This window comes from Argiope bruennichi, chromosome 7 (genome assembly GCF_947563725.1).
Source record: "Argiope bruennichi chromosome 7, qqArgBrue1.1, whole genome shotgun sequence".
In the NCBI taxonomy this organism is placed as follows: Eukaryota; Metazoa; Arthropoda; class Arachnida; order Araneae; family Araneidae; genus Argiope; species Argiope bruennichi.
Window position 1 is genome coordinate 90,773,783 of NC_079157.1, and position 15,570 is coordinate 90,789,352.

At 28.9% G+C, this 15,570-nt stretch overlaps 1 protein-coding gene across 3 annotated transcripts in view; it reads left to right on the top strand.

The window, feature by feature from the left end:
* Positions 1-293: 293 nt before the first annotated feature.
* LOC129976181 (fatty-acid amide hydrolase 2-A-like) overlaps positions 294-15,570 on the top strand; it is a 78,293-nt gene continuing 63,016 nt past the window's right edge. Inside the window, exon 1 of one of the 3 annotated variants that reach the window (XM_056089620.1) lies at positions 294-421. Coding sequence is in view for 1 of the 3 variants with exons in the window: in XM_056089617.1 (XP_055945592.1) it covers positions 13,460-13,477 (18 nt within the window). In the remaining 2 variants the exon portion in view is untranslated. Of the gene's footprint in view, positions 422-4,030; positions 4,071-13,268; positions 13,478-15,570 lie in introns of those variants that run through there. The other 2 variants (XM_056089621.1, XM_056089617.1) reach the window with 2 other exon arrangements.

Here is a 15,570-nt window from a genome sequence, read left to right on the forward strand (position 1 = left end):
AAAACAAAAGTAATTTTGGCAATGAATATTTCGGACAGAAATAGGATAAACATTCTGATAAATGTGTGGACAATGTGATACATTTCTCATCAAAGACTATTATAGAACAAAAGAAAATGCTGTCGACATTTTTATTTATCATATTCCAATCTTTGGCGGAAGGAAATCTTTTCTCATGTTATTGTCACTCATGTGTAACCCTATCCGCGGTTTCATAGTCTTCGAGTTGTGAAACGATACCAAGGTCATGGAGGTTACAAAAACAACGAAAACTCACGGAAAGAGAAATTTAATGCAATTGCCGATTAAAGCAGATTTATTCTTTTTAAAGTTATTCATTCGGAATCGTCAGCAAAACAATAACGGAAAGCAGATGTTCACTTGCCATCTTTGAAGGCGGATTTCTGCTTATGGGGAAAAAGTAAGTTTCAGCCTTTTAGTAATATTTTTTCATTTATTTTGAAAACACAGCTAATTTTTGATTATCTACGGGTGGTATTACTTTGCTAATTATTCGGGATTGTTAATCATAAAATTTTGAATAAAAACTTTGACCATAAATAATTTAACAAAAATTAAAAAACGAATTACCAGTCATTTTTTTAAATAAAAAAGTAAGCTAAAAAATAAAAATGCAAAAATATAAAATCTATTAAATCCTCATTGTTTCTACAGTAAAGGAAAAAAATTTCAAAAATACTTTAGTGTTGATTTATGATTCTTGACGCTGAAATTGCTGATTATTTACGTTTGCAGTGCCGCTCGATTCCGTAGATAATCTGGAGTTCGCTGTGTAAAGATAAATTATTTATCTGAAAGTAACAATTTTTTCATCGATTCGCTTGTGTTTTATTTCATTCTAGTAAAATCCATTCTTTTTGGTGAAAGAAAGAAGTGACATTTAATTCTAAATAGATTGCTGTCATTGCGACTTTGGTTGTAGCTACGGAACATACTATTATAGCTTCTAACGTTCTTTCTATTTCTTTAGTAACTTTATCAATGACTAAAAACAGTTATTTCATTTTTACTTTGTCGTATACAAAGTAAACTAAGAGAATGGGTAATAATTGTTGGGAAATTCAAACTTCTAATTTTTGATATTTTACTACTAGCTATAAAATGTAACGATTTTCATGCAGTACATTTTGGATTAAAGATAACAGATTTATCTATTTTTTGTCAGGAAAGAGCGTCCTGTTAACGCTTCCAAATCTCCAATATCATTCGGTTAGTACGTAGCTTCGGCAAACAACAAAGATAATTAACCATTTTTTATAAACTAAAATCCTTATTCCCTTTTACCTCACTTTTTTTGAGAGTGGGGATTAACTACGATGATTTAAATCTTTTAGAGCATCTCTATTTTTGTCAGAATTTTGGAAAGTTAATAATAATTTTTTAAAGAAATAGGCTTATTTTAAAATAAGCTGATACATTAAGGATATTCGTTATATTTAATTTTACATAAATCATTTAGATGTACTTTCGTGCCCATGATACCATCAAACTGCCAGGTATTAAATCGCTATTACTTTAATTGACTTATGCTCTGTTCATTGTGCACATGACCTAATTGCGCACATCTTTATGGATGTATAACATCATAGCATTATGAGAAAAACATAAATGTTCATTTCATTTATTACCTAAAATTCGCGATACTGCAGTTCCTCTTTTTTATTCATTTTTGTAATCTAAACAGATATAAAAAAAGAATCTTTTCTTTTTAGCTTTCAACATTAGTAGAAAATCCTGCGATTCAATATTTGATAAAATAATGATAAGTGGCTTGAATTTTAGGCCAGCAGTGTTAATCTATTGTTGGAAATGAGGCAAAAACTATTTTTAAAAACTGCTAAAGATTAGTAGATTTTTTAGAACTATTAAATTGGTATCATTGAAAAGATAACTTTTTTTTTATTTGAATTAAAATCATTTTTGTATTGTAATATTTTCGGATGTTATCGCGGAAAAACGCCGAAATTTCGTTAATTTTTGATAAATTTAAATTCTAATTAGAATTTCAAAAAGGAACCTCGCTCTTGGTGCACATTCACAACCTTCAAAGTACACATATATATATGTAATCATTATTTTATGTGAAGCAGAATGCAGTTTCGAGGACAGTGAAGATACTTCCGATTTCGTGACGTCGTTTTATTTCATCCCGGGGAGGCACGCATCATGTACAAGCAGAAGCGACGAACACACACACAACACAGAACGACACAGAGCGAAATGAGGAAAAACTCATGAAAATTTTATCCCTGGTCTTATACAACATGAGATATTGATAGGAAAAATATTTCTTCACAGTGCTTAAATATAATGAGATTTCGATAGGGATTTTCGCTACACGCCCCGACGAGGCAAGAGAAACACAGGGATCTTTTAAATAAAGAATTTGTCACGTCAGTGGTATTTTGTCCCTTCACTCGGAGTGTGGGAAAGTTAGGCTTTAAGCCGATTCAGCAATTTTACAAAGCTTCTCTTGAATTAATTATGAATTGAAAATGGAATTGGATCAGGAAATAAGACAATATTTTAGAATGAAGTTACTATGAGCTAATTAAGATTAAACCTTGGAAATTAATTAAATTGAAATTAGAGTTTAAAATTTCATTACACACACACGCACACACACACACACGCACACACACACACACACACACATATATATAATACCAAGTTTGATGGCTCTATATCAAGTAGTCTAGGGTATAGAGCGCCAAAACATATACACACACATCTTTATTACTAGTAAAATTTTGAATTATCTGAATCTTTAATAATGAAAATGAATGTGTGTGTGAGCGCTCTACAGGCCAGGCCATTTGACCTACATATACCAAATTTGGCACATGTATATCTTAGAGATAAGAATGTACCTCGGAGTGACAGCTTTTTTAAATTTTAATTAAGCTTTATTTATAATAAAGATGAATGTGCGTATGAGTGCATATGTTGGTGTTCCACAAGCTACCTATATATTTTTGAGGCTGGAAATATGTATTTTTTGGCATTTTCTAACGTGGTAACATCCAAAAGTATTGTTTCGAAATTGATTTTCATGTCATCTTAAAATTTAAAAAATTGTCTTTACAATAATATCGATTTTTAACATAAATTTCTATTTTTAAGCAATTTAAAAAAAAATATATTTTGAACATATTTTTCAATAGTTTATTTCACACAAAATAAAAATGAAATTTAAATTTCACGAGCATGGGAAAATTAGCTTTTATCAATGTGTTGCCATCACGGTGACAAAAAGCTCAGTTTAAAAGATTAAGCTAACTCTAAACGCAAACTAAACCTAGAAAAGCGTTATTTTCAGAAAGTGTCTGTAAAATAAGAAATAAACAAGAAACATGATATTTTGTAGAAGGATGGATAAGAAAGCAAGGAAAAGGTTTCTGCGAACTTTTAAAATATCTATATTATTAAATGAATAATTCTGTAATATTTAAACATGCTTTTATATATATATATATATATATATATATATATATATATATATATATATATATATATATATAAAGGGGGGAGGGCAATAATACAAATATGAACTGAAGTTAATAAGGAAAATTATTAATACCTTTTCTTAATTAAGAAAATTATTAAAATTCTAAAAATTAACAGGCACGTATTATCCAATGAAAAGACAGTAGGTGCTAAGTAAATAATTAAATAATATTAAATTTGCTCTAGACCAAATCATTTTCTCTATAGAGCGGTTTTTATATTATGCACACATTACATCGTGCAATTTATAATTTTCACCCAACTGGAAAACTTGATCAAGTTTCTAAAAATTTTTTGAAATTCATTCATTGTAAGACCTATTGTCTTTTTCATAAATTTCTTTAACAAAGAAAAGTACTTCATTATCTTAAAATGCGAAACTTGGAGTCGGGATATTTCGTAATATTTAAAAGGAAGTTTTTCGCATTTGTCAAGAGGTACTTTAATTTATTCGTTCACTCAGATTTGCAATTGATATATTTCATCACGCGTCATATAACTAACTGATGCGGAGTTAAATAATCTGTGCCCAAAATTTTCAAGTAAGATTTGATATATTTAAAAATTCTATTTAAATTTTTTTCGAAATCCGAAATTTTTTTTAGTTATTTAAAACACAAATTGTTAATTATCGATGTAAATTTGCAGATGATTACTAAGGTTAAATATAAAAATCAATTGATAAGTAAACTTTCAGTTCATAAGTAAATTTGTGAATACAGTTTAGTTTTACCGCAATATCTCAAATAATAAATGTTTCTTAAATTCAATATTTCTAGATAATCCGTGACTCTTAATCTAAAATCGTTGAAAAGAAAATTTCAATCTGAATGTAAATAAAAAGTGATTGTGTCTATGTTCTGAATCTCCTCTTAAACACCTAAGTGAAATTCAACTAAACACGTTGCACTTTTATTATATAAAACAATTTAAAGAATAATGTCAACATTTCCAAATGTGAAAATTGATTAAATATTTAATAAATTGAAATCAACTGAAAATTTGCCTTGTTTATCGTAGTGACTTCGGAACTAATTATCTGAGAAAAAATATTTGTATACTATTTTTATATTCATGTTCTGCCTTTTTCACAATACCAATATTATTTCCATATAATTATTTCTCAAGAAATTCCAATGTATAACTGAATAGATCCAGATGATTTTGAAATGCGAAAATTTAAGAAATATTCCATTATTTTACAATGGTATTGATGTACTCTATTGTTATTATTATTTTTTTATTGATAATTTTACTTTATTTTTTTAAATATTTTTGGGTATTTATATTTTCTGTATATTCGGTATTTCGGATTAATTCTATAAAAGTATTAAAAGAAAAATTTTAAAGTAGACCGTCAACACTTTACATCGGGAGTGACAACTGATTTAATTTATTTTTCCTATTTTTTATTGAGGAAAAACAACAAAATTAATTGTCTCAAAACGTCTAATAATTTTTTATTCTTCAGCATTTGTGAAGAAAATTTAAATAAAGTAAATAATAGTAGCTTAAAGAGAAAAATACCTATGCGCGGTTTTTAAAAAAATCGTCTGCTTCAAATGATATTCCCGTATGAATTAAAAAAAAAGTTTCAAACCATAAAATGATTTTCTTTATCATAATAGTTTATACAAAGCTAGTTTTTAATTAAAAATATTAGAAAAGAAGATATTTTAATCTCAAGCAATGTTGGGTAGATCAGCCAGTTACAAATAAAAGAGCGGCGCTTTAATACACATACAGTAAACTTTTTTTTTGTAAAAAACGTGCAAAATAATTTTTTTTTTGTAAATGTATATCAACAGAATTCTAAGTAGGAAAATCTGCTGTTTATTAAGCATTAATTCATGCTCAGGTCTCTTACTGTAAATAAAAATTGATCTTGTAGCAGTTGCATTCATTTATCTTCTCTTTTGGATAATAGATGGCGATACCTAATTAGGTACGCATCTCATAGTGCTCTGCGATTGTTATTAAAATGTGGAAATGCTGTTTATAAGAGGTGCGGATGTTAATGTCTTGTCTTTGTTTTATGTGATATGTAATCATTAAAGAAATATTACCGAAAACAGACGTCATCTTGCTTCCACTGCACGGATCATAATGATCTTCACAATCTAAAGTTTGATTAATAGTCTCTCTTTTCGGGCACTTAGTGCGTTATATGTAATTACCTTGTTTTCACAATTTCTCTTATAATTGAAGTTTACTCTATGCATTAAAAAGAATTTTTTTTTATAAAAAAGACAAGAGAGACAACATGACAATATTAGAAACAATATTCGAGAAATTAACTACAAATTAGTTGAGCCATAAGGAAAATCCTGATATTATTAAACTATTTTTTTGTTTATGGAAAAGTTTTAAAAGATAAATTATATTTTATGGCATTTTTCTTTTATCATCAGCCTATTGTTTTAAGTGCCTGGCAACAATTCCTCTTCTCCTAAATACACAATGTAATACATGTTATTTCAATATGAAAATAATAATTTGTTTAATAATTTAGAAACAGAAATGACAGTAAAAATAAATAGTTGGCTCTTTATTAAGAAATACAGAGACAATCGATTCCCTTGATTTCTTTGAAATATTGTGAAAAAGAAAATTTGGTAATATGTATATTTACATGATACAGTTTTCAGATTATAGTGTTCTATTAATTAGACAGCAACTTTTATATCTATAAAATGAAATGTGTTAAAATACATGTCTCGTATTATCTCTTAAATAACATCTCTTGCCACAATTCAAAATGTAAAAAGAAGAAATAGTTTCATTTTCTGCAATTTTGTATGAAAGAAAAAGAAATATTCTTGATCGTTTGCAAAAAATGGAAATATTTCTTCTTTTTACATAATTTTGGAAACTGAAGCAAGGGGTGTTACTTGTTCAGAATTTGATTAATATCTATAATTCTGGTGATAAAAACATTAATTAAATTTCATTCAAATAATTTTTTGGATTTCCAAACATTATTTTCATTATTAGACGAACAGATGGATAAATGGCATGTGTCGCCAAAATTCTGACACAGATCACAATTATGGCACAAAACCAACAACATCTCAAATTTGAATTTTCTGAGCAGTTTCGTTTTCCGCTATATTTTGATTTTTATATACGAACAAGTTTAAACAAATATAAAATAATTTGAAGTTAGTAACTGGAGCCTTATTGATACAATTTTTTTCAATAATTCTTTTGAATACTCAATTCTTTGCTTAAGTAGGCACTAATAGATAGGCTTTATTATATCTAAGACTAATTTTCTTTGTTATTAATGTATTGTTTTAAGGTATCCATTACGTTTATTTAAAATTTGATTATTTTTAAATAACTTTTTATTTATTCGAAATGTATTTACAATCCCAGATACAAAAGAGAAATTCAAAAAGTGTTTTTTTATAAATATGATTTTTTAAGAAAAAGGGAATTTGCAATACATTTTAATGAGATTTAAAGAAAAATATTAACACACCAGATTGTAAAATAGAATCCCAATTTTCTTTGCTTAAAAATATCGAGCATAATGATCTACAAAATGATTCAAAGCCTAAGAAAAGTTTTAAAATGCAAATAATATCAGGGATGAATATGTGTAAATAGGCATTTCGTTCTAATAATTTGCAGCTTATTTTTTTTATTAAAACATCCATAAATGAAAAAGTATTTCTTCATCAGCAAAACTTTTATTTCTTGGCCCCATTATTTGAAATCTACTTCGATGTACATGTTGCATTTGTCGCCAATGAGGTAACCTATACAAGTAAGAAGAGAAGTTCTTATAAAAACTCCATTTCACTTATTTGTTACATTGTTATTGGCAGGACCAGCTGCTCTGACGATTTGGTATTGTTATCATTATTTATGATATGTTAAAAGGCTCTTTAATATACATTTAAACCACCATATTATCTGAAACATAGACTGAAGCTTTTATAAATATCTCTATTAGTTCTTTTTTAACACCATCTTATTGGTAAGTATTATTATGAGAAAAAAAATGTTTTGAGGAAAGTGAAACAAAAAATTTAATTTAATAGAAAAAAATGGTTTCGTTAGTCAAAAGACTTTAAAATTCTCCAAAACGAAAGACCAGATCCTACTTTTCTCATTTTGAAAACATTTTTTTTTTCTTTGGTTGGGGAGAAAGGTATTTTTGTTGAGTTTTTGCGTTTTGCAAAGAATGTGTTTTGGTGTAATATATTCGCACATTTTCAATTCATATCATTCCACTAAGTGAATCAGTTTTAGTTCTTCGATTTAAATTATATGAAATTTGTAGTGCAGCTTTATTACCATCATTAAGCTGAATTAGGGATAAAAATAATCCCAGCTGCTTTGTTAGTAAAAATGATGTTCCGAAACAAAATTCTATAATATTTTCATTTGTGAAAGTAACTATTAAGCGCATACTTTCCCGTAAAGAAAATATATTGTGTTTATTGTATGTTGTAAAACAAATCCTGGAATTGCTTTGTAAAAATAAAGATGCATAATTTTCGCCAATCTCGCCCAATTCATTTCAAACAGTAGAAAACTAGTCAAAGTAATGATTTATAATACAATTAGCGTTACCATAATTGGTAATGTATCGCCTTTAAGAATTACAATATCCAAATTGCGCTTGTAATTTGGAAACTGTATCATATTTTTTAGTTTATCTAATGGCTTGTTAAAATCTTTTGCTTGTTGATACTCTCACCAACGATCAACTTTTGGACGTTGATAATGGATGATATATTTAATGCTTGAATAAGAGTGAAAAAATTCTGCAAAAACAGCACTTCGCATACCTTGTAAGTTGCTTTTGTTGCTATGAATTAGAATTCCGGAATTCTAGAATCGATGAAGAGATGTCAATTTCTCGTTCCCGACGAATTCTTTGTACATTTTTTTTCGAAAGTGATTCCAACCCTTTGCTGTATATTTCTAATAAATTCTAAGATTTTTACGTAATTCTCACCATAAATGTCTTCAGGGCATGGCAAAACCGCAGACAAAACTCAAAATATTACAACTCAAGGCCGTTGTCTTAATAGTCTCTCTGATTATGTCTTTGCTCCAGAGAAAGTATTGGATAATAATTATGGCTTAGTTTTTTACCAATGTATTTGAGAAGGGAAGAAAAAAAAATCGTCTTTTCGTCGAGGGTCTTTAATAATTGGGTGTTAAGAAATTTAGTCTTAATCTCTCTAAGGATTTATTAGGGTGTCCCAAAAGTTTCTTTCTCCTCGCGCTATGAATTACCTTATCTGGCTCTGCTTAAGCAAACATGCAGGTTTATCTATTAACCGTCTATGTCATCGGTTTCAGTTGTACCACAGCTCTACTACACCCCCCAAAAGTTCTTTTGTCCATTTGGTGGGATTGGAAAGGCGTAATTTTCAACGACCTCCTCCCTCAAGGTGAAACAATATATTCTACGAAATACGGTCATCAACTGGATCAACTAAAAGTTACCATAGCAAAAAAAAAAAGGCCAGAATTAATGAATTGACGAGGCGTTTTTCATCAGTTTGATTGGGATGTTTTACCACGTGCTGCCTATTCTTCAGATCTTGCTCCATCTAATTATTACTTCTTTCTGTCCTTAAAAAAATTATCTTCGCGATAAGCGCTTTAAATCCATCAGCGAAATAAAAGCGCACCTCGAGGATTATTTCTTGTCCAAAACACAATTTTGGAAAGAAGGCATAACGAAGTTTCCTGAGAGATGGAAGAAGGTAATAGAGCAAGAGGGTTCTTATATAACAAAATAAATAATATCTTAAACAGTAAATATTGTGTATTCATTTCATATTAGAAATAGGAAAGGAACTTATGGGACATCCTAATACTTTTCTTTAAAATACTATTTACTTTTTCAAGATATAAAAATTATTGTTTTTTAATTATTTAAAAGAGAAGTAATTTCAAATTATTGAAATATTTATATAATCAGCCATCGCCGCCTGTAACGCTGGGTGGAGTTAAACATAGCCCTGTTCTTTGGCATTATTAACTGATGCGCAAATCTTAACTCAAATAGGTTTTTTTTAACGTTTAACTAAATCAGCGTCCGTCGATAAATACCTTTCACCCCTTAAACTCATTTAACAGTGCCAAAGCACCTGAGTCAGGCCCCTATCGAACGAGGCGATATCGGGCGGTCAGGGCTCATAGGACTAAATTTACTGATTTATAAATGTTTGAATAAGCGTAAGCATGAATTAATAGCAAAGGTCAATGAACTAAGGTTTAAAATCTTCATAAATTTATATTTATGCTCATTCATTATATTCTCCTCTTATGGACCAGATTGAAAGTCATTGCTAATAGTTTCTTTCAACAATTCTTTAAATTTTATAATCAATATTGCATAATTTTCTATTAGTAGATCACAATTTGTTCCAATTTAATTTTAGAGAGAAGTTTTGATTTTTTAAAATTTGATTTGAGAGATTTTAATTTTTTTTTTGGATATTATGGATAGAGAAGATCGCAAGAAAACAAAACTCTAATATTAATATATATTTATGACTAAAGTATATTGCAAACAATGTGTGTGTGTTAAATTTCTTAAGCATATTACCATTTTGTTTAAGATTCTCTGCTACTACTGTGACAAGCAGATCTGAGATAACAATTCCTCTAGACTGGCATATATTCTAATATTTTAGGATGATGTTTAAAAATAAGTATAAAATTGATTGATAAATAGACTTTCACTTCATAAGTAAATTTTACTTCTATAGGTAACGAAAATGCGGGTTTTTTTGTGATATATCAAATATTGAAATATTTTTCATGTTCAGTCAATTTTCAATTATGTCATTGTAACTCCAAATTGTTGTTAATCGTGGCATAATTTATTCTAGATTTTTATCAATCTTAATTAAATAAAACTGTAACCGTAACTGTTTTCCTTGATCCTCTAGCGGCTGCTGCAATAAACAGCCAGTTCAAGTCTTGGAAGCAAGCGGTAAACATGACGTTGCCCTGAGTATAATTTAAATTTATATTTGAAATTAAATGTTGTAGTTCCAAATAGTTTTGCCCCTTTGTAAATCATGTCCTTTTATTTCATTAAATGTATTTTAATTTAATTGGCATAATTTATTGACTTTAATCGTCTTCCCTGACAGAATTTAAATTTTGGCGCCCTTACGGTTACAAAACTAATATTTTCTACATCTCCTTCTTAATAACTTGGCCAAATTCAACCAAAGTTTGCCTAATAAATAGTTAAGGGAGGGGAAAATACTACTAACCCTTCAAAAAACAAAAGTTAATTAAATATTTTCTTAATTAGAAATGAACTGAAATTTTACCATTCTTCCTCAGTAACTTTGGAACAAATGATCCCATAAGAAATATTTTCATACCATCTTAAATTTAAAATTACCTTACAAAGGTAATTTATTTACTTACTTACTTACTTAAAATTAATTACTACTTACAATTTCATTTTATTGTAATGATCCATTTTTATCAATTTTTCAAAATTTAATAAATAATTGTATAGATATAAAATACTTTTAAATAAAGAAAATTATCGATCCTAAGCTGTTAGGTCGCGATGAGATTTTAAATTATTACTCTATCATTTTATAATTTTTTTTAATAATTTTTAAAATTGTTTTTTGATCTTCCCTAAATTTTTCTCGCATATTTTGTTGACAAATTCTTGAGATAATACATAAATTAAGAAAGATATTCTTTAGTGCCCATAAAGTTTAAACGCTCAGTGACTCTATTATCAGTAATCATATTATAAAAAAAAAATGCTTTGTTTCAGTAAAAAATATTATTATATTAATTGCAGATTAATCATTTACACTTTAATTTAATGTAAAGCATAAATTCTACGGGAGCTAACAGAAAATTAGAGAGATACATATTACGTTATGACTGAAGGCCTTTATATTATTATGAGTGATGACTGAAGACCTTTATAATATTATGAATGAATTGAAATTTCAAATTTTGAAATATTTTAATGAAGAAGCTATTAAAGTAGGAATCACATAAAATATTTAAATGAGCATTATTAAATGAGCACATAAAATGAGCATTAAGATTGGCGAACCGGCTGGTCGCCAAAGGCGGCTAGTAGTAAATAAACAAAAAACAGTACTTGGGTATTAATTGCTTAGTATGGGTCATGGTCTGTGATGTCAATCTGAATAGTGTTTTTATTAAATCTAGCATGCGATCTTTGATGTGGAGCAATCAATCGTTAGCATGTGGTTAATTCACAGGAATCAAAAATTCAGACATGTATTTTAGAATCTTGTTTTTCGACCGATTCAACCCATAATTTGACATAGAATTACAATTGTAGTCTCAAGAGCTCATACTAAATTTCATTTAATTAACTCGTTGGACTAGTTTTTTTTTATTTATCACGTTTTACATAGCATGCAAAAGGGCATGACTGACAAACAGACAATTTTTCGACAGATATGATACAAAATTTGATAAATATCTACATTGTAAATTCTAAATTCATGTACGAAATTTTATTTAACTAGTTCTTTTGTAGATATCGAATTGACATGTACCACAACGGTTTCGTTGGTTAAACAGACTTATTCTGAATGGGTTATTCAACTATTGATTGACTGTTTGGCGGTCTGTATTTTCAGAAATAAGCAAACGCGATCATTTAAAAACGCAAAAATTTAAATATATAAAATTTGGTTATGTGCTTTTGGGACTACAAGTATAGTCCTATGTCAAATTTTTGCTGCAAGCGGTTGGGGAAAACGCGTCTAAAACACAGTTTCGTTACTATTAACCGCATGCTAGAGATGAATCGCCAAATAACTCGCCATAGATGACACGACATGCAGTGAAAAAGCTATATTCACGCCACAGGTTAATATTTTCTAGTTATTATGTGCCAATGCCATGTAAGGTATTCTCTGATTTAACACTTTCATTACAGAGTGTTAAGCGAGAAGATTTTGGTTTGAACACTCCCGCTGGTTTACATTTGGAATGAACATGTAACCATACGTTTTGCTTCATACAAAGATCTATTTACTTGTAATATTTCTTTCATAATACATTAAGGAACAACAAAAAAAAAAAAAAAAAAAAAGAAGGAAACGGTTTTGGTCAAATAAAAATCAGATCTACAAATAGTTTTTTTTTTTTTTCACAATATGTTCCAAAATCGTTATTTTCAATCCAATGACGCCTTAGCATGAATTTTCCCCCAAAAAAACTTGCTTAAAACTATTAAAATTGAAAAATGGTCCTTTGAAATTGGTATTATTTCTGAAGGATTATAAAAATGGACAGTTAATTACTGATATGAATGTTAACAGCTAGGCCTTTTATATACTTTATGTAATTTCTCTCTTCTCTTTAATACTCTAAGTAGTCAAACTTTTTCTTCAAAAATTACACATATAACAATTAACAAAAAAAAAAAGATATCTTATTTCACGAATATAATTTCTTCCTTTTCATCCAAAGAATAAACGAATAATCATTTTGCTCTTAATGTTAACCTTGAAAAGGCGTCATTGTCATAATTGTTATCAATATGGCGATTCCGGTCACGTACTCGAACACTGTTCATGACTTACAAAGCAGACGCTGAGATTGGAAAAAAAAATAATAATAATAATAACTCGTCCAGAATTTTTATGCCGAAAAGAAAGTGAAACTTGTCTCCAAATGCAAATTCGACCCTCGCTGCTGTAATTTGTGAAAAATGTGGTTTGAAATTTTGAAATCTGATATTAAACCTTGTCGTCCGTTTCTAACCCTGGTTGAAATAAGTCAAGGGAAATTCAAGCCAGGAGCGTTATTCGTACATCCCGGTTTAAAGTTTATTCTAACTTTTTAGTATATTTGAGTTGAGTTTCGAAGTATATGTTTCTGCTGTTCGCAAGTGTGTGTTGCACCAAGAAATCTACTTGTGTTTAAAATGTCAGGCACGGACACGGTGAGTACATTTTAAATATTTGGAAAATGTACAAATATCATTATGTGTGATTCGTACGACAACTTATAAAACAAATGTTTATCTAGCTGCTAAGAATTGTTAGGTATTATATTAGTATTTACAGCCGCCTTTAGCGATCACATGAATAGCCGAGATTGAATTTCAATAAAGTTTTCAATTAACCATTTTGTGTAACTTGATCTCTTAATAGTTTCTTCAGCAAAATATTTTTAAGCTTCATATTTCAATAGTTATAGAAGCCTTACAATTACAGAAGACTTAAGCCCTTCTTTTAATTGCACTATTATATCTCTAATTTTCTGTTAGCTCTAGTAAAATTTGAACTTTTTAAAGTAAAGTGATTAAATTTCAATAAACATATTTTTTGCTGAAATCAAGCATATTTTTAAAAGATACCAATGCAGAAAACAGAATCGTTTTCCTTCGAAGTCTTATGTGCACTACAGTTACATAATTGTTAGGTATTGTATTATTATTTACTAATCGCCTTTGGCGACCACATTTGTCGCCAAGATTGAATTTTGTTAAAATTTTCAATTAACCATTTTGAATAACTTGGTCACTTAATAATTTCTCCAGAAAAATATTTTTGAGCTTCAAATTTTTACAGAACTTATACAATTATAGAAGCTTTAAGCCCTTTTTTACATTGTATTATTATTTCTCTAATTTTCTATCAGATTTCGTAAAATTTGGATTTTTTTAAAAGCAGAAGTGATTAAATTTCAATTAATACATTCTTTTTTTCATTTTTTCATGTTGAAATTAAACATGCTTTTTTAAATGTGAATGCAAGAAATAAAAGAGTTTTTATTGAAGCCTTATGTACGTTACTAAATAATTTGCATAATTTATGCGATATCTCAAAGATAATTAATTCAATAACAATTTCTCTGATTCTTCATAAAATTCAATTTCTTTATTTTTATTTTCTAAAGAAATTAAATGATGTAAATAACAATATTTAATTTTGCTTGGATCAATATACTTCAAAAAATTATGGTCTAAATTTTATGCAATCGAAGGAAATATTTTTGACACTTCAATTTATTATCAACTTTTAAATAAATAAATAAAAACGTTTACCTCATTTGCGATCAAATCTGATGAATTATGAAATTTTAAATATTACAATTTCAGAAAAATTAGTATTTTCATAAGCTTAGGACAACCAGTCTTGGTGAACTCTGGGCGTTGATTGGCCTTTGGATTCTTTGAGATGGCCGATAGGGTGGTCTAAAATCGATGCAAGATAGTAATACTCAATTTTTTATAACTCATTCAGTTTGAGCCGCCATAGAACTTTTCTTTTTATTTAAAACTATTCATCTTTGGTGACAACCCGGCTCGCTGGGAATATTAGTTATATTTAATTTTTTTTTTAATTGTGAAGATATAACTTCATTTCCATGCTTCCTCCAAATTATCATACATTAAACCTGTATTATTTTAATTGTTTTTGACATACGCTCGGTTTTATGCGTACATGAACTTTTCTAATAGAGGTCAATCCCATGATATCAGGGTTCTGTTAAAAACTTAAATATCCGATTCATTATCTTTTGAATTTCGCGATACTGTAAGTCAGCCATCTAACTCTCCGACCCTCCACGAAGGCACACGGATTTAAACCATAAAACTGAATGATCGTACCGCCGCAACAGCAACATTGGCGGGAACTGTGGTTGAGTCCTAAGGGCCGTCACCGGCCACGGTACAACCCTCCCCGAAGGAAGTACGTCCCGTCATGGATGGGAGGAGTCAGATCCCCCACCTATTAGTGTACCCCTCCAGGCTGGCGAGATCCAACGACCATGTCGGAAGCATCTTATCCTCATTTCGAGGTGCCCCCCGGGGGGTTTGCGCCATACTGTAACTTCATCTTTTTTTATTCATCTGATAAACAACACAGATATTAAACCTTGTTCTTTAGCTTTCAACAATGGAAAAAAATTCACGCAATCAAATAATTGATGAAACAATGAAAAAGATTTGATCATAGGGTGACAATGTAACTTATTTTTTCAAATCATGGAAAAAGTTATTTTTTAAAAAATTACCAAACCTCAGCA